The 27,962-nt window shown below is 37.8% G+C and overlaps 2 protein-coding genes across 8 annotated transcripts in view; one reads left to right on the plus strand and one right to left on the minus strand.

Moving 5' to 3' along the window:
- OFD1 (OFD1 centriole and centriolar satellite protein) overlaps positions 1-21,850 on the minus strand; it is a 28,977-nt gene extending 7,127 nt beyond the window's left edge. For 2 of the 4 annotated variants that reach the window (XM_053934552.1, XM_053934550.1), the window contains exons 1-18: positions 21,820-21,850; positions 21,020-21,121; positions 18,972-19,172; positions 18,133-18,201; positions 18,020-18,047; positions 17,141-17,248; positions 16,222-16,358; positions 14,051-14,224; positions 12,033-12,139; positions 11,014-11,133; positions 8,585-8,658; positions 7,832-7,923; positions 7,498-7,687; positions 6,736-6,866; positions 6,255-6,366; positions 4,197-4,805; positions 2,919-3,051; positions 119-219 (exon numbers count right to left, since the gene is read on the minus strand). In XM_053934552.1, coding sequence (XP_053790527.1) covers positions 119-219; positions 2,919-3,051; positions 4,197-4,805; positions 6,255-6,366; positions 6,736-6,866; positions 7,498-7,687; positions 7,832-7,923; positions 8,585-8,658; positions 11,014-11,133; positions 12,033-12,139; positions 14,051-14,224; positions 16,222-16,358; positions 17,141-17,248; positions 18,020-18,047; positions 18,133-18,201; positions 18,972-19,172; positions 21,020-21,115 — 2,482 coding nt within the window. In that variant the 5' untranslated portion in view covers positions 21,116-21,121; positions 21,820-21,850. Of the gene's footprint in view, positions 1-118; positions 220-2,918; positions 3,052-4,196; positions 4,806-6,254; positions 6,367-6,735; positions 6,867-7,497; positions 7,688-7,831; positions 7,924-8,584; positions 8,659-11,013; positions 11,134-12,032; positions 12,140-14,050; positions 14,225-16,221; positions 16,359-17,140; positions 17,249-18,019; positions 18,048-18,132; positions 18,202-18,971; positions 19,173-21,019; positions 21,122-21,256; positions 21,343-21,819 lie in introns of those variants that run through there. The other 2 variants (XM_053934551.1, XM_053934553.1) reach the window with 2 other exon arrangements.
- TRAPPC2 (trafficking protein particle complex subunit 2) lies at positions 21,382-27,614 on the plus strand. 4 transcript variants are annotated; one of them, XM_053934571.1, is made up of 5 exons: positions 21,382-21,431; positions 22,040-22,164; positions 22,266-22,376; positions 24,027-25,343; positions 26,198-27,614. In XM_053934571.1, the coding sequence occupies exons 3-4, from the start codon at positions 22,284-22,286 to the stop codon at positions 24,288-24,290; spliced, it is 357 nt and encodes a 118-aa protein (XP_053790546.1). In that variant the 5' UTR covers positions 21,382-21,431; positions 22,040-22,164; positions 22,266-22,283; the 3' UTR covers positions 24,291-25,343; positions 26,198-27,614. The 4 variants fall into 4 exon arrangements, with proteins under 4 accessions (XP_053790546.1, XP_053790547.1, XP_053790548.1 ...); XM_053934572.1 differs by lacking the exon at positions 22,040-22,164 and having other exon boundaries at positions 21,387-21,431; XM_053934573.1 differs by lacking the exons at positions 21,382-21,431; positions 22,040-22,164 and adding an exon at positions 21,756-21,789.
- The last annotated feature ends 348 nt before the right edge of the window (positions 27,615-27,962 follow it).

Here is a 27,962-nt window from a genome sequence, read left to right on the forward strand (position 1 = left end):
GTTTTCCCTAATTCCAAAATCAGTCTGAAATTTTTCTGTCTAACTACAGTCTTAAAACTATGAAGACTATTAAGCCCTAAGGTGTTAAACAAATTGTCTAAAATGCACTAAAACTTACCTTCAAGAGTATAAATGTGTTCTTCAAGATCCTCATACCTTAGTTTCTCTGGTTTGTGGCTATCACTGAGATCCTGTTTATCTGTTTGTTGACTCTGAAGTCTGAAAAAGATAAGAATATAAATAAGTTAATAAATATAAATGCCAAACTTCTAAGTAAATAGCCATCTGAAATTCACTCACATGCTAAGCAACAGACTAAACCAAACATAAAATCCATGAAAGTTTCTGACTCAATTTTAATGTATTTCAATCCAGTTCTCTAACTTTTACCAGAAGTCCACTCCATTACCTTTCAGCCTTTCCCCAAGGTCTACGTCACATAGTTTCATTACGTGAAAACAAAATAAAAGGAGGAAGAAAAAACATAAAAAAGGAGAAATACAATGAATTGTGACTGTCAACTGAAATTAAGAAATTTGCCTTTTTAAGCTTTGTGTTACAGTTTAATTCCCATTTTGATGTCATTTTAACAGATGTGTTTGAAATGTATTAGGATTAGACGTCTGGCAAAACAAGAGATGCAGGGGTGAAAATCTGGGTTCTAGCAAAATGGGGTTAGTGCCCTCATTTTAAATCCCCATTTATCTCATCAGAAAGATAATGTGAAAGAACAATGTCTCCCACGTGACCCAGCTACTAAACTCTGACCAGAACCAGAACAGCAAAAGGAGTGCAGGTCACTAATGAAATTCAGCATGAGCAATTCATAAAGGAGCTTACTTCACACCAGCTGGTGCTCTTCATCACAGCCTGTTTGTGCTTACAGTTTCTAAGGAATACATGTCTTCCATGGGGCAAAAGTGGAGAACAAACAATACAAACAATGCAAAACATACCCCCAACAATGAGAGTTGTTCATAAGCAAAAAGTGAATCTGGGCACAGACAAATAAATCTGCATTGCCAGAAAGATAGTTCAGTGATGTCAGTGGGGAAAAATACCCTGTAAATTAAATAGAACAGAGTAAATGAAATTTTAAGTTTTGGAAATCTACTCCATGCCTTGAGTCTTTCCTTCACAGAAGTGGTTAAGCGCTAAATAATTCTTAAGGGTGCGAAGTTCAAGGACACGCTTGTCACTTTCTTCAATACTGTGTCCTGCAACACTGCTAGAAAGACAGAGAACCCACTGCCTCAGTAATAACCCTCAACTGGTTTCTCTGGCCTAAACAAACAAACAAACAAACAAAAATTTGAAGGCAGATTATTAGGTAATTATCTGCCTTATCACTCTAGTCTTCTTGTCACAGATGTTACAGCATCATATTCGCTTTTCTTGCCTTTTCAAAGAAGTTCCCATTGCCACTTAAATCTACAGGTCATAAACTAATCCCACAATACACATCAGTGATGTGGCATTTGCCTAATAATAAGAATAAGTAACTGGAAAAGCCCACACATGCATTTCTCAAATATTTCATGTAACAGAAAACAGTCCAAGGCACATGAAATTAGAAAATACACAACAAAAGAATGTGTTTCCTTTGAGAAAGTCTTGGGAAAGCAGCAAGTTCAAGACAATTTTTGGGACCTTATACCCTTGCTTTGTCATAAGAAACCCAAGAAAGCAACAACAAACTATAGCTGCCTTCCCAGACCCAGGTCTGTCCTCTGCAACATAACTTGTTCATACTGTTCACTCTTCAAGCAGGATGAAGTCTACAAAATCCTTCAAAGAAGTATAGTCCCTCACAGGATTAGAGCATTTCCCCCTATCACATTAACATGCAGGTTAACATTCAACCTCCACTTTTTAAGGTCTGCCAGAGAAGTACAAAAAATCTGAGACATACCACAGAAAATGTGAATGGGTAGGGAAAGGAGACACAGCCTCAAGGGAATACTTAAAGGAAACTGACCTTACAGTCCCTAAATATCTCAACAGCTCATTTTGAAGACAAAAACATAAAGGCTCTATCAAAATTCTAACCAGATAGGAGACCCTCTCTGCATTAAATGTGTGCTGAGGCTTTGATAACAACAAAATAAGAAAGGCCTACAAATGCCTGCTAGAGCTGCCCCAGCACAAGCTGTCTTTCTTCAGCCATCAAATCAGGAATGATGGCTAGCAGGTTCAGGACAATTCAGCTGTGTCTTCTGAGTTAAAAAATACTAAAAGTTAAATCCTAGAGCTGCTTCTGAAGACACATATTCAGGATTCTTAGTTTTGGAGAGTGGAGGCAACACTGGACATTAAGAACAGAAGAACTCTAGACATGGAAATAGGAGATACAGAGACGAAAGAGAAGCCATTTTAATGCAGCCTAATTTTGACACGTTATTAATTTACCTTAAAAAGATCTTTAAAAAACAAGAAAAGAGAAGAGTTGTGCTACCCATCCCATTCCCACATGCAAAAGAGACTGGTAAATCCTACTTTGAAAACAGGCACGTGGACAAGCTCTTCAGAGAGAGAAAAGAAGTAATAAATTTAGCATTACAGCTTGTTAATGAATGAAGCGAGAATGTACGATTGCCTTGATTTAAATTCTCAAACAGGAAGCAGAAATTCAAATGCTTCAATTAGCAAAAGCTCATCAGTCAGGTCACAGATGTGAAAAATAGAGACACAATAAAGAGCCTTTGCTCAGAGCAAACCAAAGTGTTTCAGTTTTTTTATAACTAGGTTCCACTTGAGGCATGATATTTAAAATAGAAATTCTTATTCATCTTTAGAAAAGTTTTCACTTATAAAATCAATGGCTTGCTTGATTGGTAAAAGCAGCTATCACTGTGAGCAATTAGATAAATGTTTCTTTAAAAAGCAGGTTAAAAATGTTTCATTGTAAACAATGTTACCTGGTTTTCTGACCATGACTGGATGGTGAGGAGGGAAGAGACTCAGAAGATGAAAGCAAACATGGCTTTGAAATAGGAGAAAGAACCTGGTCAACACTCTGCTGTGAAGAAGTAAGGGATGAGCTCTTGATGTCTGCAGAATAAAAATCCCACAATTTGTGTTAGCTATTTGTCCTACTATTTCTCAGACAAGGCTGGTTGTACAATACATGCATTATTGGTTCAATGTGCATGGAATTAGGAAGGAAAACAGTCAAATGCATGAGCTAATTTAAAGGAAAATCAAAAACTGAATAATCCTTTCACTTGCAGATTATGCAGTAAAACAGCTGTTGGATCTGCCAACTCTAAGTATTTTAGAAGAGGACATACTTCTTCCTTTCCTTCTCCAGAGACAGGTGTTGACAACTGAGCTGCACTTAACCGCACTTAACCTCACTTAAAGGAAAAAACAAATCTCAGACTCACATGCATGGTATCTTCTACCTCTTTAAATTTACCCTGAGCTACTCAGACTGGTATTTCCAACAACACCAAAAAGTTCCACAGAAGCTTCCAGAATGATTTAAGAGTTCTCTAGCAAAAACACCTGGTGCTTCAGCCATCTCTAGCAGAAAAGAATAATATATATACACCAGTATAAAAGCACTCCTCAGAGGACTCGCGAGAGAGAAGTGACATCTCAGTGGGGAAGCAATCTAAGTGGGAGCTGACAAATCCTACTAACAGCACAGTTAGCATTGAAGCTAACCTTACATCCCATCACCCAGCTGCAGCAATTTTCCTATACTCCACACCACTCCATTTCTGTAACTCCTGCGTCAGGTAATGCACTCCTTTATTATTTAATTCTTACCCCTCTCCAGAACCAGTCAGTTTAGTGCATTAAGCAAAGAACAAATCCAATTGAAAAAAAGAGATCTGCCATCCTGTAACTAGCATCTGAAGTAGTTACACTTAATAGCAAGTTTTGAATTAAATTCTGTATATCATAAAGTTACAGCTGTAGGGATTTATATAATGTAGTCTTCTCTTGGAAGCTCCCTAAAGCATGTTTAACTTCCCTCAACATACTTCCCCAGTACTTGTTTCCAGGAAGAAGCAATACTCCAAGCAGCTGGTTTATTCTGTCGCCTGCAAAACTACATCTCCTGATTTCTCCTGCACCTTAGCAAATAACAAGTCAAACACTAACACTGCTAAATCTTTCTGTTCCCGAGCTCAAGAAAAAGAGTAAGTAAAACCCATGACTGCACCCCATTAACAATTGTGACTCACCATCTGGAGTTTTCTTGTTCTTGAGGTCTTTCTTCGGTTTGGAAATGGGAGTAGAAGAAAGGCGCCTTGAAGATGCTCCTCTGTGTGGTGGCGTGAAGGGAGTTTTAAAGATATCGACCTGCTCAGTTCTTTTGATGTGTTCATCACCTCTTGGACTGCTCAGAGGGGAATGTGGGCAGCTGGGATTATCCTCTAGCAGTTCCTGCTGGATAGTCAAAGGGTGTCTACTGAGAGGGCACTGCAGAATTACAGGAGGCTGCATCTTCCTTGGTGTTCTGCTTGCAGCTGCATTCAGCATGACTCTGTGTTGGTAATTCCTGTAGGCTTCTTCCAAGTACTCGGCCTCCTTTTCCAGCTCCCTCACCCTGGCCCGGGCCTGTGCGATGCACTCCAGGTCAGAGTCCGGGGAAGCGCTGCGTGGCTGCGGCTGCAGCTGACAGCCGGGCCCCGGCACGGCGCTGGCCGTCCCCAGCTCGGGCAGGAGCGGCTTCCTCGGGAACGCGCCATCCACGTAAATGTCGTGGGGCACCAGCCTGTCCCCAAGGAAGTCGAGGACAGAGCGGTCGACAAGCGATGGCTTTGGGTTGCGATACACCTCATTCTCCAGAGCTAAATGAGCAAGAGAAAGTGAGTGACACTAAGAGAGAGAGGGAGACCCACAGCAAAGCAGAAATAGTAAAACGTGGCATTTAAATTCCAATTGGATCAAAATCATTCTTGCACGGAACTGGCTTACATTTTGAGAATTTAATAGTTTAATTCAAATTGATTTAAATGTATTTTTATTCCATCTTCAAAGCTGCAAATTACCACTGCTATTTTTTTTAAATATATAATTCTTCCATGTAAAACCACTGTTAATTTAAAAAATAACATTGTAGAGTACATACTTATGTTTAAGTAAATAAATAAACATGAAAACATTACCACTTTGGACATATTCTATCTAATCATGCTGGTAAAGTCTAAGGAACACAGGGCATGCCACAGGTCTTAAGAGTTTCCCTTTATTTAAATAAAAAAATAATTTTGAAGAAAAACAACACAGCACACAGAAAATGTTTTGTTTTGTTTTTCATTAAAAGTACTCTAAAATTGTCAGTTAAACTGAATGTTTTGGGGCAGTCTGCTTCCAGGGACTTGCATGCTTCAACAAGCCCAAAAGACAAATATGATACTGTATCTTTCAGCAAATTTACAACCTTGTTTTTATTCTACACAAATGGTTCTTCAATGACTTCATTAACTCTGATGTAAAATGAAGTTCCTACAGTACTTTCAGTCATTTAATTAAAATATATATTTACTAGTTTCATATAACAAATTTCCAATTCCAAATTGTACTAATATGTGTACCATAAATATACATGTAAGTCTAGTGAATAGTATAAAATGTAAAATATTGCACATACTGAACTATGAGACAACATATTGTATGTAATGTGTAATCATTGCAGAATTGAATTCTATATTTTTACATTAAATACACATAGTAACCCTTTTATTTATAATACTTGATATTAACAAACTGACAGACATCTTTAAAAGAACACTTCTTCAGCAGACTGAATTCTTTATGTAAGTGCCCCTGTTTCTAATACGAGATAAGTTAAGCATAACTTAGGCAAAAGTTATTAGACTTGACTAAATCCGTTTAAGAGTTAGACTTAAATTCTGAGGTACAAAATAAAATTTTAAATTGATTATTTTTATTATGAACATTCAAGAATCAAAACATATTAAAACACAAGTTGCCTGCTGGAAAATGTTGTTTATGTTATCAGCAAACATTAATGTCCTTATACTGAGGAAAAACAGACAACAAAAATATGCAAATGCTCAGGAAGGAGTATTTTCCTTCCTCCTATAGGCTTGTTTTCTGAGAGGAGGTTGTATCGAGTCTCCTTTCTAAACTGGGCTTTAAATAGATTTTGATTTTAAACTTTAAAATCTACTGCCTGGTCATGTGTTAGTCCTACACAACTGCAGTTTTTTTAAGCTTCTGGAACTTCTTACACTTGTCCTTCATAAAGAACTGCTCTGGTGTAAGATACAAACCTGCTTGTGTTTGCTTCACTTGCAGTTTCAGTTCTTCAGCCAGCACATTTAACTTCCTGACAGTAGCTTCAGAGTCTAACAGTTGGGCCTTTAACTGGGCACAACGCTCAGTCTATAGAAAATCAAGAAAAAAACAAAACCCAGCATAATTCAAACAAGAAGAATAATCTCAACTGGTTGAATACTTGGTTTTTAAATGTTTTTCAGGTCCAGTCAGACCATATATACCTAGTATCCTACTGAAAGTCAGCACTGACAATTTGGTGACTCAGTAAGACTTACTTGGTAATGTTGGGTTTGTTTTGGTTTGGTTTTTTGGTGTGGTGATGCTTTGTTTTCTTTGGAGTTGTATACATAAAAATAAGCATAGTACAAACAATACTTGTAACTGCACGCCAAACGGCACACAGGCAGATGGGTAATTGTGAAAGAGATGACAGGAAGAAGAAAAGATTCAAATAATTTCAAAATAATTATTTACCTCACTTTGTAGCTGTTTTTCCAACATTTGCTTATGACTTTCAAATTCATCCAGCAGCAGCTTCTTAGAATGCTCCACTCTCCGCAGCTCCACTTGGCAAGCCAGGTACTCGGCCGAGGGCTGGGACAGCTCTGCCCCAAAAGGGAAACACCAGACACTCAGACAAAGAATAACAAGTGTGCACTTTTCTACACAATAATCCGTGAACATGTAAAGTTGATTTGGTTTTAGGAACATAACAAGGCTTGGCGCTCTTTTTCTTCTTCCTTTTACAAAGGACCAAAATCTTGTTGGTGTAGTCCTTTAAGAACTAGACCCAGACTATCCTACACTAGAAGAAAAATACATATCCTTATCTTACATAACTGCAATACATCTCTACACTCCTGTAATCTGAAATGCACATTAGAAATACTTTGTATTTATTACTGTAGTCAGGCAAGCACTTCAATAATAATGCCATGTTCTTTTACCATTATTAACCATACTAATGCGATGGTTAGAAATATTGCACTGCTTTTTTCAGAGGGATATCCTTCCAAATTACAGCTACCATTTAATTCAGAATTTCTCCCATACAGACATATAAAAGAAAACATACTTATGCCAAGGGCTGCTCAATTATATGCAAACACTAGCTTGGGCTTCATGCAAACTACTAGCAAACATAATACAAAGAAAGCATTTTAATGAAAATTTATTTCTAAACAAATACTTGTAGAGAAACATAAACAAGAAAATAACTAAATAATTCACACTGACTGTCTCGAAGATGCTGGTTCTCACTCCGAGTCTCATCCAACTGTTGCCTAAGTAGTTTATTCTGCACTTGGAGCTCCAATTTTTCCTCCTTTAGCAAAGGATAGTCTGATACCTCTTTCAGCTTTTCTGTCAACAACTGATTCTGTTTATTTACCAACAGAACCTGGGCCTTCATTGACTCCAAGTCCAGCTGCAGACAAAGAACAGTTTAGAAGCTTATGAACTGCTGTACTACTCAACAATTATTTTTATTTCACATTTTCATTTTTATTTGTAACATACCTGAACTGCACCAATTAGAAACAGGCTTCTTTAAATTCATATTTACAATTACCTCAAGTTCTTTGGTGCGTGATACAGCTTGCTTGAGTTCCTCCTTTTTTGAATTAACAGCAATGGCTTCTTCTTGCAAAAGCATAGCTTTCTCTGCAGGGAGGATTACAAATGCTGAATTAAAATTAGTAGAGTATTACAGTAAAAAACTGTATCAGCAGAAAACAGTTTTAAGCTGCTAAGCTTAAATTCAATTTAATTTAAGACATAAACATGACTGAATGTCATACACATGCCTTCAAAATTGACTAAATCATGCTGTATATACTAATGTATACATATGCATATACACATTTAGAATTAAGTAAATCGAATTCCTCTGCCTGATGTATCATTTCTTACACATCCCTAACTTTAAAGTCTAACCCTGTTATCTGTTCTGTTCTCTTCCATGAGCTCCAATTAAACATTTTGTGCACAAAAGTTGTAGAAACCGGCAACTGTGCCAGGGTACAGTACCAGAGTTCAGTTAAAGCCTGAACGAGCCAGTAGGACTTCCAAAGGAAATGGGACACTGAAAAACCAGGAATGCTTTGCAGCCTCTGTGCAAAGCAGCAGTTTATGATTCCCACTGCATTCTGAACAGGAACAAGTCGCTGAACTGTCACTTGTTGAATGTTACCTGTGCTGACGGCTCTTCTGTCCCTTATACCACTGAACACCAGGACTGTTCACGAACAGTAGTGGTTTGGCATATGACAGTAAAAGCTCTAGAGATAAACAGGTACTTTATCAATCTCAGACAGATGCTTACCTTTATTTTTTTTCTCATCTTCAGTAACTTTATTGGTTCTGGCTATGTGTTCTTCTTTTAATTCAAGCTGGTACCTAGAAACAAAAAGGATTATGTACTCCCAAAGGATGTGTGCATACACATGCACAGGCATTTGTGCTAATTCCATTCTTTGCCAAACTAAACTACTTTCCCACAATTATTTATTAACAAAATTAACTACCACAGAGCCACCAAAATGGTTGTAAAGGGCCGTGCCAAACATCTCATTCAACCACCTCCTCAAAAAGCCAGACTATTGCCACCTGTACAGCAGGGCAGATGTGGCTCTTCCTAGCCAAGTCTTGAAAACCTCAAAGGACATACATTCATCATCTCCCTGGATGATCTGTACCAATGCTGCACTACTCTCGCGGTAGATTTTCTCTTTATGTCCAAGCTAAATCTCCCAAGCCACAACTTCCAGCCCCTTCCATATGAACTCAGAGGTCACATCTGAGAGTCCAACTCAAATGGACTATCCTGGCAGACTTCACCAAGCCCTTTCCAGTTTCTTCATGACTTTTTTGAACTAGGGAGCCCAAAACCGGGCATGGAATTCCCAGTATAGCTTTCCCCAGTACACCTTTCAAGGGACAATAAGTTCCCTCAGTCTGCTGGCCATGCTGCTTCTAATCTTACCCATCATACTGTTTTTCCTTATTTGTCAGAGCATGCTGCTGGCTCATAATCAACTTGGCATTCACTGTAACTCATCCATCTCCTCTTCAGAAATGCAGCTCCTCAATCAACTCCTTCTTCCTATTTATAAAACTTCATAGGGCTATTCTGCCCCAAGCGCTGAGCTTTGCCATTTTCCTTGTTAAAATTCCTAAGATTTGCACTGGCACAATTCCCAACCTTGTCAAAATCTGCCTTAACTGAAACTCTCATTCACTGTGGAAATGATTCCTCTTAATTAAGTCTCATGTTCAAAGGTGAGGATGCCCTGTGCCCTTATCCAGATGAAGGTGTTGGACAATAAGGGCCCCAGAACTGGCCCCAGGGATTCTCTGCACACCACCAGTCACCAGCCAGACAATGAGCACTGCCCAGGTAAACCACTATTCATAGCCCAGCAGTTATCCAACAGTGCCATTCCACTGAACTGGAATTTACAAGAGCTAAGAAAGCTCAGCATTCTACATGACTGGGACATAATTATAAATGGTTTCAGATATAGCCAAATCCATCCTCCTGCATTTCTGTGAATGGTCCAGACCACTCAGATCCTTCTTCCAACAATGACATTTAATGTTTACTGCAAAAATAAAAAGATTGATTTGCTAGCAAGCATCACTACTTCTGTATAAGAAACAGCAGTTCTTTAATACTTTTCATCAATGATTTGGGACAAAAGGACATGGATTTTGTCTTTCTGAGCACCTGCAGCATGCCTTAAAATATCTTGTATGTTGATAAAATAAGCAAAGCAGCAGTTTATCCTTAAAATGCTTTGCTTCTCCTCCTGTACTGAAAGGACTTTGCAACCACTATTTGCAGCTGTCTGTAAGGTGAGTCAATTAGTTGCATTTCACTGTTCTCTAACAAAATCATCAAATGCTGAGGGATTATTTTTACCAAAACCTGCCATCAACACCTTTGCTCTTTAATTTAAAGACCTAAAAACACAGATAATACTGCTCACTGGCTTGCAATAAAAAGTAATGATTTATCAGTCACTTGTTTCAGCTTCCTAACTGAGACAGGCTCATGTCGTGCCAAGAGCTCTTGTCTGCACTGAAGTATCGAGGAACCCTTCAAGTGACCAAGGTACTACAAGGAAGTACAATAGCAAAGTTAGGATATACCCACTGCAACAGTCCAAAAGAAATCACAGATGACTGCCAGTTCCTTAAGACCAGGTTCAAACAGAAGGTAACCAATAAGAGGGAGATCCATATCACAGAATCTCTCTTCAAAACTGGGAAGGGGTGAAGGTAAGAGCCAATTCGTCTGTATAATGGACTAGTATGTCTCTCATTCTTTTCCAAGAGAACATCTCTTTAATGCTTATTTCCCCTTCATGCCTCTTCTGCATTCATAAAATGCTCAGTTCTTTTAACTGTGGTCAAAGGAAGTAATTAATACTGCTTCAGATCCTCTTGTCTAAATACACAAGCTAATGTCAGATGTCTTTTCCATATATTGACACAGAATTTAAACTACAGCAATAATATAGCCTATAACCAAAAGAGAATTATTTTCTATAGTAATAGAATTATTTTCTACAGTACTAGCAAATAGTTAAGCAGTAATGCAAAAGATTCAATCTCACTAAAACAAAAACATAAGTGCACATTTTCAAAGTCCTTGCTTTGCTACACTTTTCAAAATAAATCCTACAGAATGTATTATTCTGTTTTCATAGGAAATATTATGTGCCCTATAAGAGACAAAAAAAAAATTACTTTAAGAGTTCTGTCTTCAGCTTTTGGTCATATGTCTCCTCTATGTTCTTCACAGCAACCTCACGACGCCGAAGTGCATCTTCTATAGTTTTATTTTTCTCCTCCTGAACTTTCTGGGTGCTGAAATATCCAGAAATACACAGACAATGACCAGTTATAAGTCAAAGTTTTAGTCTGGGATTCTGTTTCTTTTTCACAATAACATTTATAGACATCAAAGGGCAATATGCTTGTTTTGAATACTGCTGCAATTTGAAATCATAATCAGACTCTGTCATTGTAGTTCATTAAGAACATGGTGATGTGACACAAACTAAATTGCCCTATTTAAAATTCAGTACCAATCAATTATGCAGTTATCCCATGTTAACCCTGGCTCCGTTTCCCACACCAAACACACTTCAGAGGAAAGAGCTGAATAGCTGGAAGAGCTGAGCATGCTATTCTATCAGCACCCTCTACTGGGTTGATAAAAAACCCCAAGTTTTTGTTAGCAGGATACTCATTTCGCTATGAAAAACAGATGACAAAGTAACAACATTAAGTAGTATTGAAAGTTTGGCCAAAAACTGGTTAGTTACTTTTTTTTTTATTTATCTAAAGCAAATGGATCGCATATAAGGACAAATAATAAAAAAAAAATCAGCTTCAAAGCATAGGGCTAATAAGGCAAAATATTCATGTGCATATCTCATGTGTGTGAGGGTTACATACTGTGCTGTTTGGAGGTTGGGTTTTTTTAAATTAAGCACTTGAAGTAAACATCTGGTTCCTTGCCTGCAAGGCAATGCTGAACTGTTTTGGTTGGATGAGGTGGAATAGAAAAAAAACCAGAAACATCTTTTTGTATGGGGTATCCCTGCTAATAGAGACAGTATACAGTACTGCTCAAAATGTAAAATTCTGGGATATATTATCTATTTCAACATCACAGAAGCAGAAACAAAGCAGAAACAAGTTGCTTCTGCAAGTTTTGCAGAAGCATCATTCAGCATTGCACATATCCTTCAGCAACTTACATTTCAAATGCCTCCATCCTTTGCTTCAGTTCTGCCTCCCTGGTCCTTATGGCTTCAATATCTTTCAACAGACTTTGTCTCTGAGCATACACTTCCTTTGCTTCTATCTGAATCACAAAACATTATCCTTACTTTTACTTCACTGCAAAACTTCATTTACTGTTTAACACACTCAAACTTTGAAGGATCTTCTTCAGGGACTGACTGATCTTACTCCCATAAATACTATTTATAAAGTCATTAAATGAAGTAACATCTGGAATCAATTTTAAGTATCTTTTTTTAATTCCCTTTCTACTTTCACTCAGAGTAAAAATGTTTTAGATGGAGTCACTTCCGCCTACCCATAAACATCCTTCCTTTAAGAAATAGCACTGATTAAAACTCAAGTAAAAGGAAAAAAAAATTTAAATTGCAGAATAAACATGTTCAAACACTTGACTTTTTTTAATAAACAAGTTTTGTATGTTCTTCACAAAAATGTAGTTGAAGAAACAAATACCAAGACCCACTGATAAAACATGACTTAAAACTAAAACTGAGTAAACCAACAGCCTTTCAGTTTTTGCAGTTTAATTTACAGAACTCATAAAAAACTGTCAAAGGGATTCTCCAAGTGCTGAACATATTAACACCAAACCCCACATATCTTCCTCTTAATAAAAATAGCTTTTTTTGCCCTTAAGCACAAAAGACATTATTTCTCTCAAAAAAAAAAAAAGTCTAAGAAAAAGTTATGGTTTTGCCATATGGATCTCTATATTAACTTTGAAAGCCATGTGCATTTGACAGTGCTGACAGATTTAGCTGCTGCTCCTGGTACAAAAAATAGACCAGTTTCTCAAGCCACATATCCAAGACATAAAGTCATTATAGTGAAGGGTTAAATGACCAGACATCTTTAATGTAAATATACCTGAACTCTGTTTAAAGAATCCCCAGGTAAATGAAACAAAGTTCTCAGCGAGTGCTGACAAGAGAAATCAAATATTTATACACAATATTTGATTGTTGATCTAGTCATTGGTAGGGTTTTTTTTTAATTACTGAATTAATTTCATGCCCACAGAAGCAGACTGGTAGTATAACATAGATGTTTTCTTGTCAGCTTCAATATACATAACCATGAAATAAATTCGTGGCATGGTGATAAAATGTTTAATATTATAGTAATTTATATAGAGACCTGCACAACTGCTTTGTTAACCAATACCACATCTTCTCAGGGAAAGAAACAAGACAAACAAACCATAATGCCACCACACCAAAGCAAAAATACAGTTAGCATTTGTGGATGACTATTATTTGGATATGAAGGCCTACTGCAGATAGCAGGGAGGTGGCAAGGCAAACAGGCAACAGAAGAGCAAACAAACTACTCTTTCAAAAACTGAGAAGTAGCAGCCTGAGATCGGGATAAGCAGTTGAGAACTACACACGAATTATTGTGTGCTGTAGTAACAGTTACTACCCGGGCAAAACACCAAGAGTTAACAGCCCAGAGGAGTAACTCATCAACACAAAAGTGTTCAAAAAAATGAAAGGAGATGCTAGCTTACAGTAAAGATGGTAGCTATTCATAACATTTAATATATAAAAACAAAGAGAAACAGTATAGCTGTACCATATGAGCTATTTATTCAATTTAGGTTAGAGTCTTCTGAGCAGCTAAAAGAACTTAATAGTGTAACTAAAAGCTATGTTTAACCTTCTGTGAAAAAAAAAACCCAGTGATCTGGATTCAGCAAATTATTAAAACAGATTTAAAAGTATTTATTACATTTACATCCCAGCTTGCAGAACTGTTCCTTTTCCAGTCAAGTCTACTTAGATGTTTAACCATACTCATTCTTGCAGTTGCTAAATGCATTCCCGTATTTATAAGAACAAATGTGAATTCTACGTCTTCCCTAATCAGCCAAGATCTGAAGGTAAATCTCCCAAAGATAAAAGAACAGTCTAACCAACTCACTGAATCATTTTGCAATAGATTAGGAAAAAAATATTTGGAACTTTACCTCTTGTTGCTTTTGAAGCCTCTCAATAGCATTCTTTTCACGAGAAATCAAGGCTTCAGATTTTGCTTGATGTGTCTTCTCTAACTCATGGCGCAGCTCAGAGATTTCTTTCTGGGTCTGCACTTTCTCCTCCATTTTAATCTTTGCTATCTCAATTTCTTTAAAATGTTGAAGCTTTTACATAAAGGAGGAAGAGAGTTAAATAGGGCCATCTTCAAATCAAAAAAGACAATTCCTCCTAAGACAATTCAAAATTTCACCTTGAAATTCATGTTAGGAAATGATAAATTGATAATAAATAATTACCATGATAGAAGTATCTTAGCAGCACATACTATCTGCACATCTCACATAGTGCCAGTTTTTCATCTGGCAGCCCAAAGCAGATCTTACACAAAACTATCACCTTTAGAAAAGAGCAGAACAGAAGCCTATGAAGAAAAATGCACTGCAGGAGGGATACTATGCTTGGAATTAAGGAATGGCCACAGTCTTTTACTCTTCTTCCAACAGTCTTTATTCTTGTCCCTTTCCCAAAGAACCAGTTTTGACTAGTGATTCAAGAAATGGCAGAAACAGACCCACACCCTGAATTGCTCAGAAACCACAGTAATTCACCTGGACACAGAAGAAATGCCAGAAATGTAAAAAAATACAAAACATGTAACTTCATGTAAAGAGGTTTACAGACAAAGAAGTCCCAATTAACTAACTTCTAAGCACAACTGAAAAAAAGGAAATGCACACAAACAGGAAAGCATAAATCTTGCAACTGCACAGAAAAATCATTTAGGAACATGACTCCATACAGTGTGTGAAGGACAATATATGTGAGAACAAATGGGATTATAAAGAATTACAATTAAAATTTGGAAGAAAAATGAAAGCAAGCATACAAGACAAAAAATGTGAGGAAAAACTGAACAAAAGAATCAAAAGAGAATGACAGAAAAATTGTGAGAAAATATTAAAGAGTGGAAAAGGCACTGTAGGAATGTCTGATCAAGCAACTCAGGCCTGTGGGCACAAATTTTGTGAAAAAGAAATAGTGAGACAATACAGCATCACTTGTATATATATAAATTTGATTAGAAATGTCTTACAGTAATTCACATCATGTTGCAAAAGAATCAATGTAAAGCTAATTGAATTTAGAAGAGATTCCCATCTCCTGTTTTACAACTGGCTTTCTTAAACTGATAAAAACTTAACAACACACAAATTAACATGTTTTACATACTAAAAAAGAGAGCCAGTTGGGGAATAAAGACAGAATGAAGATAAAAGAGAGGTTTAACTCTCCATTTTTCTACTTGTCTGGCTAAATAAATGATGACTACACTGAATGCCTATAAAAGTGTGTGGAAGAATTCTGATTATTAGATTTTCATTTTTATATCCCAATGAACGGTTGATCTTGACAGAAATTAATGAAAAATATATTGAAATGAAATGCGGTTGACTTACTTTTTTCTACCTAAATAAACTTATGATCTTGACTGAAATTTATGGAAAAGAAAAAAATATGTATTTAAATAAAATGCAGTAAATTCCTTCTGCTCCATTTTTTAGACAGAAGGATTATCAAAGGATTATGTGACAAAATTTTAATCTTATTTCCAAAATGAAGGAAAATTCTCTAGAAGAGCTGTCTTCAATTATAGGAAGAGAGAAGGTTAGAAATTATTCATAATACTGACTTTAGTGTTTCTGTGCAATGTTTTGAAATAGAATGCAAATTCTCATCAGTATTAAAAATTAATTATTTTTCAAGCTACACAACAATAATTCACACCTCTCAGTTGCTATGCACCATACTGATATTCAAGCATCAAAATCTTAACTGGGAAGGAAAATTAAAATTGTGGTATAAACATTTCTCCATAAGACAAATAGCAGATAAAATTCACCAAATTAAGACAACCAGAGTAAGCAAATGTTATGTTACAAATTAACATCAGAATAAAAAGCTTAACATTCTGTGCAGATTTAACAAAAAAGGGGGATGACAAATATACATGCTATATCATCAAATTAACAATAGATATTGGATTAGTCTTCTGTGATTGTTGTAACTACTAGTTTTTTTCAATTTGCCTTAAGTATGAAAAGTTTACAATGTGTAAAGTCAAAATTAATGTCTCCCTCAAATTCATAAACCAGAGTTATACCTTTTGATGCATTTCTTCTTGAAGCTGCTTCTCTATTTCTTTTCTATATTCATTAAGTTTTACTTCTAAAGATTCATATTTCTGATGCAGAGGATAGGAGTCTGCAAACTGTTCATCAATCAGCTGAAGCTTCTCAGCTATAAAAAAAGCAACACATCCATCATAATTTAAAAACATTCGCTGCAGTTACCTTACCAAAGACTGCAGGAACCTCACTCTGCAGGACATGCCTCAGCTTATTCAAGCAGCACTATCCTAGAAAGACGTGTGTGGCACAAAAGCAGAGGCAGCACAGAAATGCCATTTATCTGCTTTATATATAGATATATACATATATATATATACACATATATATATGAATACAGCATATACCTAGGAGGAGGCACTTGGCTGTTTAGGCAGTATTTGTGGTATTACATACTCATTCCTCCTCTTTACCATGGGTGGACAAGAATTTCCTTTTGTATGCAACTTGTAGCTTTTTTTGTATTAATGTATTAATTGTGCAACCTTTAGCTTTTTTGTATTAATACATTAATAACAGCATGCATATTATACATTCAAGAACTCCCAGTCTATGCCTAACTTGCTCACAGAAAGAGGGCACACATTTACAATTCTGTTCTCCAGAACATATTTCAACACATAACATTTACAGTCCATTTGTCATAGGTCTTAGCTAAATGCCTAAGGAAACACATGAGCGATTTAAAAATAAATCCTATCCTGATTGTGCCTTATTTTAAGAAACTTTAGAAATTACATGTTCTAGTGACAGACAGTGCAATTTACTCAATGCAACTTTAGGCTGCATTTGAGTAAGTAACAAAATAACACCATTCATTCAATATATATAAAGCCATAACATATACCAGAATGAAAATATCTGGGGAGAGTGGCTTGCACAGCTTGCACTTACCAAGAGACTCTCTGTAAGGAGGCACTGAGGTGGTCTGAGTTTCTGTGTTGTGAGTTTCCCTGTTTAGATGATGTTCGGTAAGTCCAATTAAAATTTGCATAAGGAAACCTAGCAAGATCCAACAGATGAGTTAGTTCTGATTTCATACCTAAATGGAATTTGAGCCCGTAATTAACAAAGCAATTTTCAATGTACAAGAAAAGAACAAGTATTTCAGTAAAAATCAATACTAGTGAACAATTATGGTTTTATTATAAGCATAATCCAGTCCATCTCAGTCAGCAAAACCTGTCCTTTTGCAACTTTTCCTCCAATCCATGTCTCTTGACTCCCAAGGTCAATTGAGAGTATAGATTATTAGTACTTAATTATGAGGCCTTTAAGCAACAGGGGGTTTTGAAGATCAGGCTCCTTTACGTTATACAGTACAGCTGGGTTTTGTTATGCAGATACAAGAATTAGTTCTAATATAATACAATGGAAAACCAATTAAATCTGTAACTAGTTTTTGAAGTATATTTTGCAAGTTAATACAGTGTTATAGAGACAACCCAAAACCTGAGTTTTCCAAAGTAAGTATAAAAAGCCTCCAAAGAGCATTATACGTAATACCTGATTACAGATTTTTCTCATATTTCTAATGTACAAGTCATTTATTTTATAAGTAAATGTCAACAGTTAATCCACAAATACAAGTTGGATAATCCTGAAATATAACATTAATCATACTGGTGTACTGCAAGTTTCAAAACCCAACTAAATCCAAATGACTCCATACCAACACACATTTAAGAAATCTGCTTTTCTATTGCTCACATCTTAATAAAAATGAAGCTAACACAATTATCCCTGTCTGCATTACATGCAAACATTTTGTACCTTTATTCTCCTTCCGAGTTCCTGAAGTCTGTAAGAAAAAAAAGAAGTTTTAGCCAGTCTATTTTCATCACCACCATAATTTAAGCTTCTTTTCAAAATCAAAATCACTTTACCAGTGATTTGTAAAGACTGGATTCTGGATTGATCCTCATTAATTGAAGAAAATCTTGCACAGTCCACAGCTATGGGGAAAAGAAAGATAAATTAGAAAAGGTTAACAAATTTAAAATAATTTCAAGTATGCAAATGGCATTACTTCACAGTTGTAAATGTTTTCTATTTGTGAAAGATCTATTTACTCCCCGTAAAATAATTTTCAGAGGCCTGCTCTTCTACATTTACTTATCCTCACTACTTCAGACGTACAGCAGCCAGCATGTAGCTTCATCATCATCTGAAGCTGTGAAAAGAGTTTTGTTCTCTTCCCACTGTCAACACGTGCTTGCTACTTTCCTTGTCTGTTTTCTTGATTATCATCCAAATCAGATGAGCTCACTAACCCAAATGATTATTAACTACTCACCAGGTCAAGAAACTGATTTTCAGTTAGAAACAACTTCACCCTATCACACACTTACAGAGAAGCAAAGGGAAGGCAAGGACTGCCCTTTTCAGCCACACTTTGTAGTTAGAACAGCTTGAACTGACCAGGAGCCACATTTTCAGGGAATTGAATGGGCAAACAAACTTTTATCAGGTTCAGTTCCCAAGTGCTCTGCCACACAGACAGACTGGCTGCACCTCTCCAAAACAGCATCATTAGCTTATTGACAGTTTTAAGTATTCATGAAAATGACCCTGAATGACAGAATGTTTTGTGGAGATGATCAGAAGCTGAACTTATGTTTTTATTTCCTATCGCAAAAAATGATCTTTTCAGTTGTTAGAATATGACAACCTCCGAAGAACAAAGTTCCTAGACATCATGGAATAGGCAAAATATTGAACTTACCTTCTTCTTTTCTAATCCACTTTCTGGAAAGAAAACAGAAAGTGAATACTCATAGCCACATCTCTCTAGATGATCTGCCACCAAACTGTTGGAAGCAGTGATCAAAAGTGAACTGTCTTCACTTGGAACCATCTGTGGCTGAAGCTCTCCACTCAAAATTGGGTGCATTAGCTCATGGATTAGCTGGTTTCGGAGCTGTGTCTGATACAGAAAAAAACCTCACTGCATTATCAGTTTACAGGTTATTCAATGAGAGTTTTAATTTTTCAAAATCCAGAGGGAGCCTCATTTTACTTGTACAACCTACAAACAGAACAGGGCAGACTAATTTTGGCAAAATCTGGAAGTGCACTATGAACATCCTGCCCTTCTTCAAAACCCTCTAATGGTGGATACAATGAACTCTGACTTTCCCTCAAAATGTATCAAATGTAGGACTAAAAAGAAGCTCCCAGTAAAGAACTCACATAAACACCACTCTTGTACTATCATTTTCACATCACTGCTTTCCTGTTTTCCCTCCCTTTGACTTAAATAAAGCCTTCCTGATGTGGCCTCCATCTCAGGTGTTCTTGGAACCCTCACTGGTCCTCTTTTGAGTCTCATATCAAAAAGCTGCTTGTGCCATCACAAAAGTAGATGGCAAAATAAACAAAAAATTCAATGTCTTTAATATAAATTATTTTGTAGGGAAGCAAAACAGTACTAACCAAAGAGACCTACAAGCACTAATAATCATTAAATGACATTTTAAAATTATTTATTTGCATTCTGTGAGTTACAATAGAGGGGAAAAAAAGTAACCTAAAATCAGATCTCCCTTCCATGAAAGGAAGAAGGAATTATTTTCATTATACAGTTATTCAAATTGTTTATACTGATTGTTTATAGGAAAAATCATGGCACAAGCAGTGTTTTTTAAGCTTTCAACAACAGGTATGCAACAGTGACACAACTGAATAAAGAGGTGGTGTGTTACCAAAAATGTGACAAAATAATTACCAAAACTTAACAAAGCCAGGTCATCAGACTAGCCTGATATTTTAGCATGGTTTTCAAGAGAAATTAGACTGACAACAATGTTCCAGAACTATGGAATATTCTGAGTTGGAAAGGATCATTGAGTCCAACTTTCAAACACAACTGAAAAAGACCTGTTTTCCTTATTAATTTCTGAACTCATCCAGTTTTAACCAACTTTAACACACGTGATGTTGTCTCAAAAACAACCAAGAACAGTGGTTGTTTATATATATATATATATATATATATATAAAAATATATATAGTGGCAAAGTGAAGGTGGAAAGCACCAGGCTAAATCCCTATCCCTAGTACAGAAAAGGAAGGCAGAAATAACTTTCTAGACAAGTTAAACAAAAAATCAGAAAAAACAGAAAATCGACTTAAAGAGGAAGTAATCTGATAGAATATTAGTTAAGTCAAAAAAGAAATGGTTTGAGCATTGCAAGCTTGGTACGGAAATCAGTAATGCAAAAACAAATTGCCCTGAACAGGAAATTCTACCCTATAGGATTATCGATGATATTTTTGAAATATTGATCTTTTTTCCTGAATGAGCAGACTGGGACAAAACAGCTCAAACAGTTTTAAAACAGGATTGTAGTATTTTAGAAGTATTATTCATATAACATGCTTACTTATTATGGGTAATAAACACACCCTGTAACCTGAGAGATCCTTTCCTATTTTATATTCTAATTTATTGTTCTCTCCCCTGCTTTATGTCTTTTTTCAAGCATGGGTATTTTGGAAGACCTAAAGTAGGCTTTTAACCTTCCTGAAAAACACTCCGAGGCCAAGGCATAATGAACAGCCATTCTGTTTAGAGAGAACCTTGCAAATGGGGGGAAAATCCCCAAACACACCCCACCACCCCCTCCCCCCCCCCAAATACTAACGAAGTTGTGGCAAAAATAATACATCGTGGAGAGAATGAGACACTTGTACTCGGCATGGCTTTTAGGGCTCTCGATGTTAAAGCAGCACAGAGGATCACAGGTAGCACCTGCTGAGAACAAAGCACACCTTAAGTGTGTCCAGTACGCCTCGGCTCTTAAAAGTCTGATACAGCCTTTTCCGCAGTTCCTCTTGGGACAGTGTCTCCCTTTCAACCGATGCCATCCTGACCTACAACACCGAAACAAAACGGGGCATTACTGACTCGCAGCTCGACCCGCAGCCAGCGAGACGCCGAGCGCTCCGGCCGCCCGCGCCTCCCCTCAGCCCGCTCGGGCTTCCCCGGGGCAGCCTCCCGCTACCCACGGGAGAGCGCCGGGGCCGGGAGCAGGGCTGGCAGCGCGGCGGGGCAGGGCAGGGCCGCTACGGGCGCAGCGGCGGTGGCGGCCGAGCCGTGACGGTGGCGCCGGATGGGGCGGGCGCGGCGCGGCGCTTCCGGCGGCCGCGGGCTGGGCGGGCGGCGGACGGGGCGCGCCGCAGGGTAGGCGGCGGGCCCGGGCGGGACCCTGCGGGCCGGGCCCCTTCTCCCTCCCGCCTCCCTCTCCCCCTGTGCCGCGGGCCCCTAGGGGATAGTAGCCCTGCGGAGTCCGGGCCTTCTCCCGGGGAGGCTGGGGGGCGGCGGGACGGGTCGGCCTTTCCGGGCACCTCTGGAGTGCCCGGGGACGGCCGCCGTGTGCCAGGGAAGAGGCGCCCGCCGCCTGCCCCGCTTCCCCTTCTGCTGCCTGTGAGCAGGGCCCGGGGAGAGACAGGCGAGGAGGTTCCTCGGCGGCGGCTGCTGCGCGTTATGGCCTGGGATCGCTGTGTCCGGGTGACTCGGGCTCCCGGGGGGTAAATCATCGGTGGGCAGGACAGGAGTTGGTTTTAGGTACCTAGGTTCACTTCCAGGTCCACTTTCCAAGGATATTCTCTGGCTTCCCCAGAATCTGTCAGGCTGGGATGGAACACAGGCTTCTGGGCCAGCCTGCTCAAGCAGGGAGCACAGGACACAGGATTGTGTTGAGACGGTTCTGGAATAACTCCAGCCTCTCTGGGCAGTCTGTACCAGTGCTCAGTCGCATGCACAAGAATTAAGTTCTTCCTCGTGTCCAGGTGGAACATCCAGGGCATCAGTTTCTGCCCGTTGTTTCTCATCCTGGTGGGTGGCTGCACCAAGAAGAGCTCGGCACCATCCTCTTGATGTGCATACCTAGATGTTTATCTCTCTTCAGCGTCTGGTAAATGTGAATGGGAGCACGTTGGCTGATTTTTAGGAGCTCTTCTACACGGATTAAGAGTTTGTTTCTAGACTTATCAGGATTTTTGTGTTTTCTTGTAGGGAGCATTGTTTTGAAGAATGTCTGGAAGTTTCTACTTCGTGATAGTTGGTCATCATGATAATCCCATATTTGAAATGGAGTTTCTGCCTCCTGGAAAAGTAGAGTCAAAGGTGTGGTTTTTCCCTCTGTGACACTCCTGTGATACTTTTATAATTAGTCTATTAGAGGCATGACCAGCATTGTTGTTAAAAGAAGTATCTATTGTTTTCTGGGGTTTATGGAACAGAAATTTTGTCATAGGGAATAGAACTCTGGATTTTCCAAGTCTCTTAAAAAATCTTTGCCAGATTATACTAGTTCTTCACAAAACACACCTTCCTTATATATTCCCTGCTGTATGTTATAGAATATATATCTTAGTTTTGCTTTGGTAGTTTCTCTTATTGTGCAGAGGTTTTATAATAGCTGTTCGTTGTTTAATGCCACTTACTTTTAAGACATTTATATACAGTAATAAGGTAAAGTAAGAAACATGAATTTGAAAGCTCTATTCAGTCCTTTATTCTTTATGATATAAAATACTTATTGAGTAGGATTGCATTTATCACGTTTTCAAAGTCTTTATCAATAGAAGTTTTTAGCTTTCCTTACTTAAAAGCAAGTATGACTAATGAAGATGATTAAAAAAATAGATATTGTTTCCAGTGGGAAAAGAACAAATCTATCTGTAAGTGGCATTACATCAAAGAAAAAAATAGACTTCAGAATAAAAGGGCATGTATCTGTGAGTGTATCCAAAAATGGAAGTATATTGCTGTCACTGATTGGAACTGCTTGGCATCACCTGTATTTTGAACTAATGGCCCATAAAAGATCATAAATAAAGCTACTCGGACTAGACCTTGTGTGAGAATGTGTAAAAGCTCATTGCAGGGAAAACCTGAGAGGTGAGAGTGGCAGTAACAGCATCCCGTTACTATGAGAAACAGTACAAAACTATTTATTCTTCCAGGCTAATAAAAGCTTCCAGTGTGGTTTTGTCCTGTATCGCTTCTTGGCAGATGTCCTCTGGTGTTCTAGGTTGCCTACAAAGTACACAGGCCAAACACTATGATCTCATGTTTATTATAGGAAAAGATGCAGTTTATATCTGCAGGCATATATTTAATACTCGTTGCAGAATGTTTTTCTGCACTAGGTTTTAGAAAAAAGAAGACCCCAAAACAATCCTGTTTCTAGGTAAACAACATGAGCAAAGTAGAATCTTTAGGTGATTTTATCAGCATACCTGCCCTCTGTGTTTCTGCTTTCCACATCTGTCCCCCAGCTTTTACACATTGTAACCTATGAGTCAATTTTTACCAAATTTGACTGAAATGTTTTAGTCCATAAAATGCTACATTTTATGTATGCTATGTAAATATCACAAAAACAGATGTCTGGAAAGAACAGAAAAAGACATATGAGGGCCTCTGTTGTGGAATAAATTAGCAGTGGGAGTTTGCCCATCAGTAAACAAAAGAATTTATGCTTCAGTTCATTCCTGAGGTGTAATACAGGCTTTACTGATTTAGTTGCTCTCAGGATTGGTTTTGTGATGATCTTTTTTATTATGATCTCTTTTCTGCCTTGAAACCAAATATCATGAAAACATATGCTAGTTTCATTTAATTACAGGATGGCACATGTGACAGAAAAGCAGGGTATATGTAACATTATGTAACTTGAACACTGGTTCTGTAGCAACTTGAGCAAATGATTGTTTATATTTCATTCCTTTCACTGAATTACTAATCTGCTGTCTTCTGGAAATGCATTAGGATGATCATCGCCATCTCAACCAGTTCATTGCCCATGCTGCTCTTGACCTCGTAGATGAGAACATGTGGCTTTCTAACAACATGTATTTGAAGACTGTGGACAAGTTTAATGAATGGTTTGTTTCTGCTTTTGTCACAGCTGGACATATCCTTCCCTATTCTCTTTCCTTATATTTATGTATGAAAAGCCTTTTCCCAGAAAGAGGTAAGTTAGATAAAGTGAGTTTGGAACAGATTTCTCTGGCTATTTGCTATTATTGTTAGAGTCATCAGCTTCAGGAAAAACTATATTGGGAGGCACAGCAGATGGGAACAGTTGGAAAGATGGATTATTACCTTTGTAGGAGCCAAAATAGCATCTTGAAATGTGGTACATGGAGTAAAGAGCTATGAGAGGCTCTGAGCAAGCTTTTATGATTGTCCCCACCTTGCTGGAGAGGAGATGTTGCAGTGAACATGCCTGGTGTCAGTCACTCCAATGGTGAAAGTGCAGTGAGGCTTGATACTATGTACAGGTAGTCCTAGAACTGTTTGTTGAGAAACATTTGTTACACATGGCAAGTAACATTGAATGACATTTTAACTTTAGGAGTACATGGCTGAAGTGCAGGGGGCATCATCCATGTTCAGAATTACATTGTTTTAAAAAAGAAACCTTGGATGGAGAGGTGATTTTTTTTCAAATAGGGAGATGTTAAAATATAAAGGTAATGCTTTCCAAATTTCATTGCTTCAATGTGGAGACCCTGGGGGGCATCCCTTGGGTTGGGGAAACAGAAGAAGCTTCCCTCAAAAAGCCGATAAAACCCCCTTGGCTCCTTCCCCTGTTCCTATGTCAGTTCCTGTGTCCCTGAGCCACTCCTTGCCTATTCCCTGATTGGCCCTTATCTTTGTACTGCCCCAAGACCAGGGTCACCCCGGGCCCTTTGAGACAGAGAAACCTGCACCCTCCATGTGTGTGTGCCTGGGACTCTGAACATCTCACTGTGTGGCTGAATTAAACATCTGTGGATTCCATGCAAAGGCCCTTTCTGCTTCTTTACCCTGGACTTTACTAGCAGCTATTCAGGCTGCAACACTTCAATTAATTTTTAAATGCTTCCTCCTATGAGTCACTGCTATTTCATGTATAGCTAAGCATTTTAGATATACATTGAATCAGGTGTAAATGCTTATCTCAGGATATTGTCTCTTTTCTTTGTGAAAGTTTTATTCTCCTTAATTATTGTACATATGAGATTTATAATGCTTCATGATGTAAGGCAAGAAGATGGAATTAAGAACTTCTTTACTGATGTATATGAGTTGTATATAAAGGTAAGAAGTCATTTTTTATGGTCTTGCTGCACTACTTTTAAGCATGTTCTGCTCTTTGTGCTCAGGCACAGCTGTATTAGCATGTTTTCTCTTGGGCACCTGTATAAGCATCTGTGCAGTCCACATCAGCCAGAGCTGGTAATGTGTGACACAAAGGCTGTATTTTCCATTAAACAGAATAGATTTTTTTGAAATGGTTATAAACTGTGCTCTTTTAGACTTCACTTTAGTCCACTGTTTTTTTTTTTGTAGAATAGATTAGAATGGTTTGGGTACGAAGGGACTTTAAAAACCATCTAGTTACAACTTCCCTACCATAGGCAGGGACACCTTCCACTAAGTCAGATTGGTCAAAGCCCCATCCAGCCTCCAGGTTGAACAACTCCAGGGGTGAGGCATCAACAGCTTCTCTGGGCAACCGAAAACTTGTGGGGCAACTTCTTGTGAAGCATTTTCTAGTAGTTTGGTATTATTAATGATGATAATGAAAGGACTGTTCTACAGTGCCCGGTAGCTTTGCTCTTGGAACACATAGTCCTTGTTCTCAAATCCTGGTGGTACTTCCACTAGCCAGGGTCATGGCAAACAGTCATGGGAAACATCACCATCTCAGCCTCCCACAGGCACTCAAATGATCCTAATTTCCACCAGTGTGATAGGTTTGTTCGAGGAGCTGGTGCAAGGGGATGGGTCTGTATGGGGAGAATGCAAGGGCTTGGAAAGCAAGGACTCTTTAGGGGGTCTGTGCTCTTAGTAGCACTAAATAGCTGGAAGCTAGTAGTAAATGTCACCTGAAGTGACATTTTCCAGGGCTGGGCATTGTGCTTATTGATACACATTTGTTCTTTCCCCAGTTTGCAATGAATCCATTTTATGAACTCAATACTCCTATTCGATCCACTGCCTTTGAAAGGAAAGTCCAGTTCCTTGGGAAGAAACACCTTTTAAGCTGAATAAATAAATCTCCTGAGTGAGTGCTTTTTCCCTGCTTTCCTGATTGTTTGAACTGTACTTCGTCTGGTTAGTCCCCTGCATGTTTTGTATTCATCTTCTGAAGACTAATCGGATGCTGAAGCAGCTTTTTCTTTTGCTGATATAGATAAGAACAGCCAAGCTTCTCTGGTTAAAAAGGTTTATCTCGAGAAGTTTCCTTTTATGTGATATGAAAATGAAGTTTTAAACTGTCAGAGGCTGCAGAGGTACAAAAGAAAAAACTGGGACATTATGTGTTAATGCATATGCAAAGTGTAAGCCTCTGACATAGGGTGGGAGGAAATAAGACCTAAATGCAAAAGTTGTCACCAGTCATCTGGTTTAATATGAGCAAAAGGGAATTCTTGACTGTTTGGCCTAAGTGCTTAATTTTATTACAAACTTCCCTAGTTGTATTCCTTCAGTAGAGAACTCACTCTGCAGACTAACTAGACTAACATTACACACTGTGGTAGTAAATCAAGCCTTTATTTATTAATGTGTAATTGTATGTATATAAAGTACTCAATAAAAAATGGATAGATCAGAAAAGCTGTCTCCAGTACTTCAAGAAATTTTGAGGAAAACCCCTCAAGTTTAAAAGTGTGTACTTTCAAATTTTCTATGCATTTAGTGCAATACACATTTAGCTGCAGTGTTGCATCAATGAATGAAGTAGACCAGATCAGCCAGATCTGCTCTGACATTAATTCTAATTCACACATGAAAAAAACCCAAACTAAATTTACATGTTTAAACCCATGGGTTTTTTTTTTCCCATTATTTCTGCAACTGCTGAAGCTTTCTTTTTGTAAATTAATTTAGAGGAGGATCTTTGAACCATGAAACTGTATTTGGTGACGTTTCAGAAAGGCATTATTTGGCCTGGCTCCTATTCCATTGCAAAATCTTTTAGGAACCATTTTGCAAAACTTAACATCATTCCAAACCAGTAATTTTTAAATAGATCATTTGGCATATATATACACCTAATGCTTTGCTTGGGATTAAAATCTTAAGTATTCTGTTTCTTTATGCAGCAAATCTGTATAAGCTATCTTGTACTTTTTTTTTTCAATGTCTGAAAAGTAATTTCCAAAGGAAGTGGCATGCTGTTCTAAGAAGTATTTCGCATAGTCTGTATAATTAAGGGGACCACGTGTGTATGTGCTGTAACTCAGTCATTATTTCTGCACTTACTGCTAAGCTGTCACTGTAAAATGTTCCATGAGAAAAAAGAACATGATAAAGAGGTTGCAATATTTACCTTAAATAAAACATGAAGTCTTGTAGTATGGATGCCTGTTGAGTATACTTGAAGTGATTTAGAAGAAAACTAGATAACCACAGTAACAGTATACCTGGTGGGGTAGCCAGTGAAAATGGGAGTATCTGTCTTTGCATACAAACTGCATTGTACAGCACTTTAATAATGTCATGTAATTTTATATAAATCAACTTTTTTTTTTTTTGTATACATGGAAATAACAAACACACTTGAGGTAAAGCATTCTTGATCATGTGATAAGGAGCCACTGAGCTGCAGTTTTCTACCTCCTCCCCTGTAGCATGATGGCTAGAAAAATTCTAACAGTTAAGATTCACTGAGGAAATACTTTAATTAAATTATCATCTACTTAGCAGGAA

Source organism: Vidua chalybeata, chromosome 2 (genome assembly GCF_026979565.1).
Source record: "Vidua chalybeata isolate OUT-0048 chromosome 2, bVidCha1 merged haplotype, whole genome shotgun sequence".
Taxonomy (NCBI): Eukaryota; Metazoa; Chordata; class Aves; order Passeriformes; family Viduidae; genus Vidua; species Vidua chalybeata.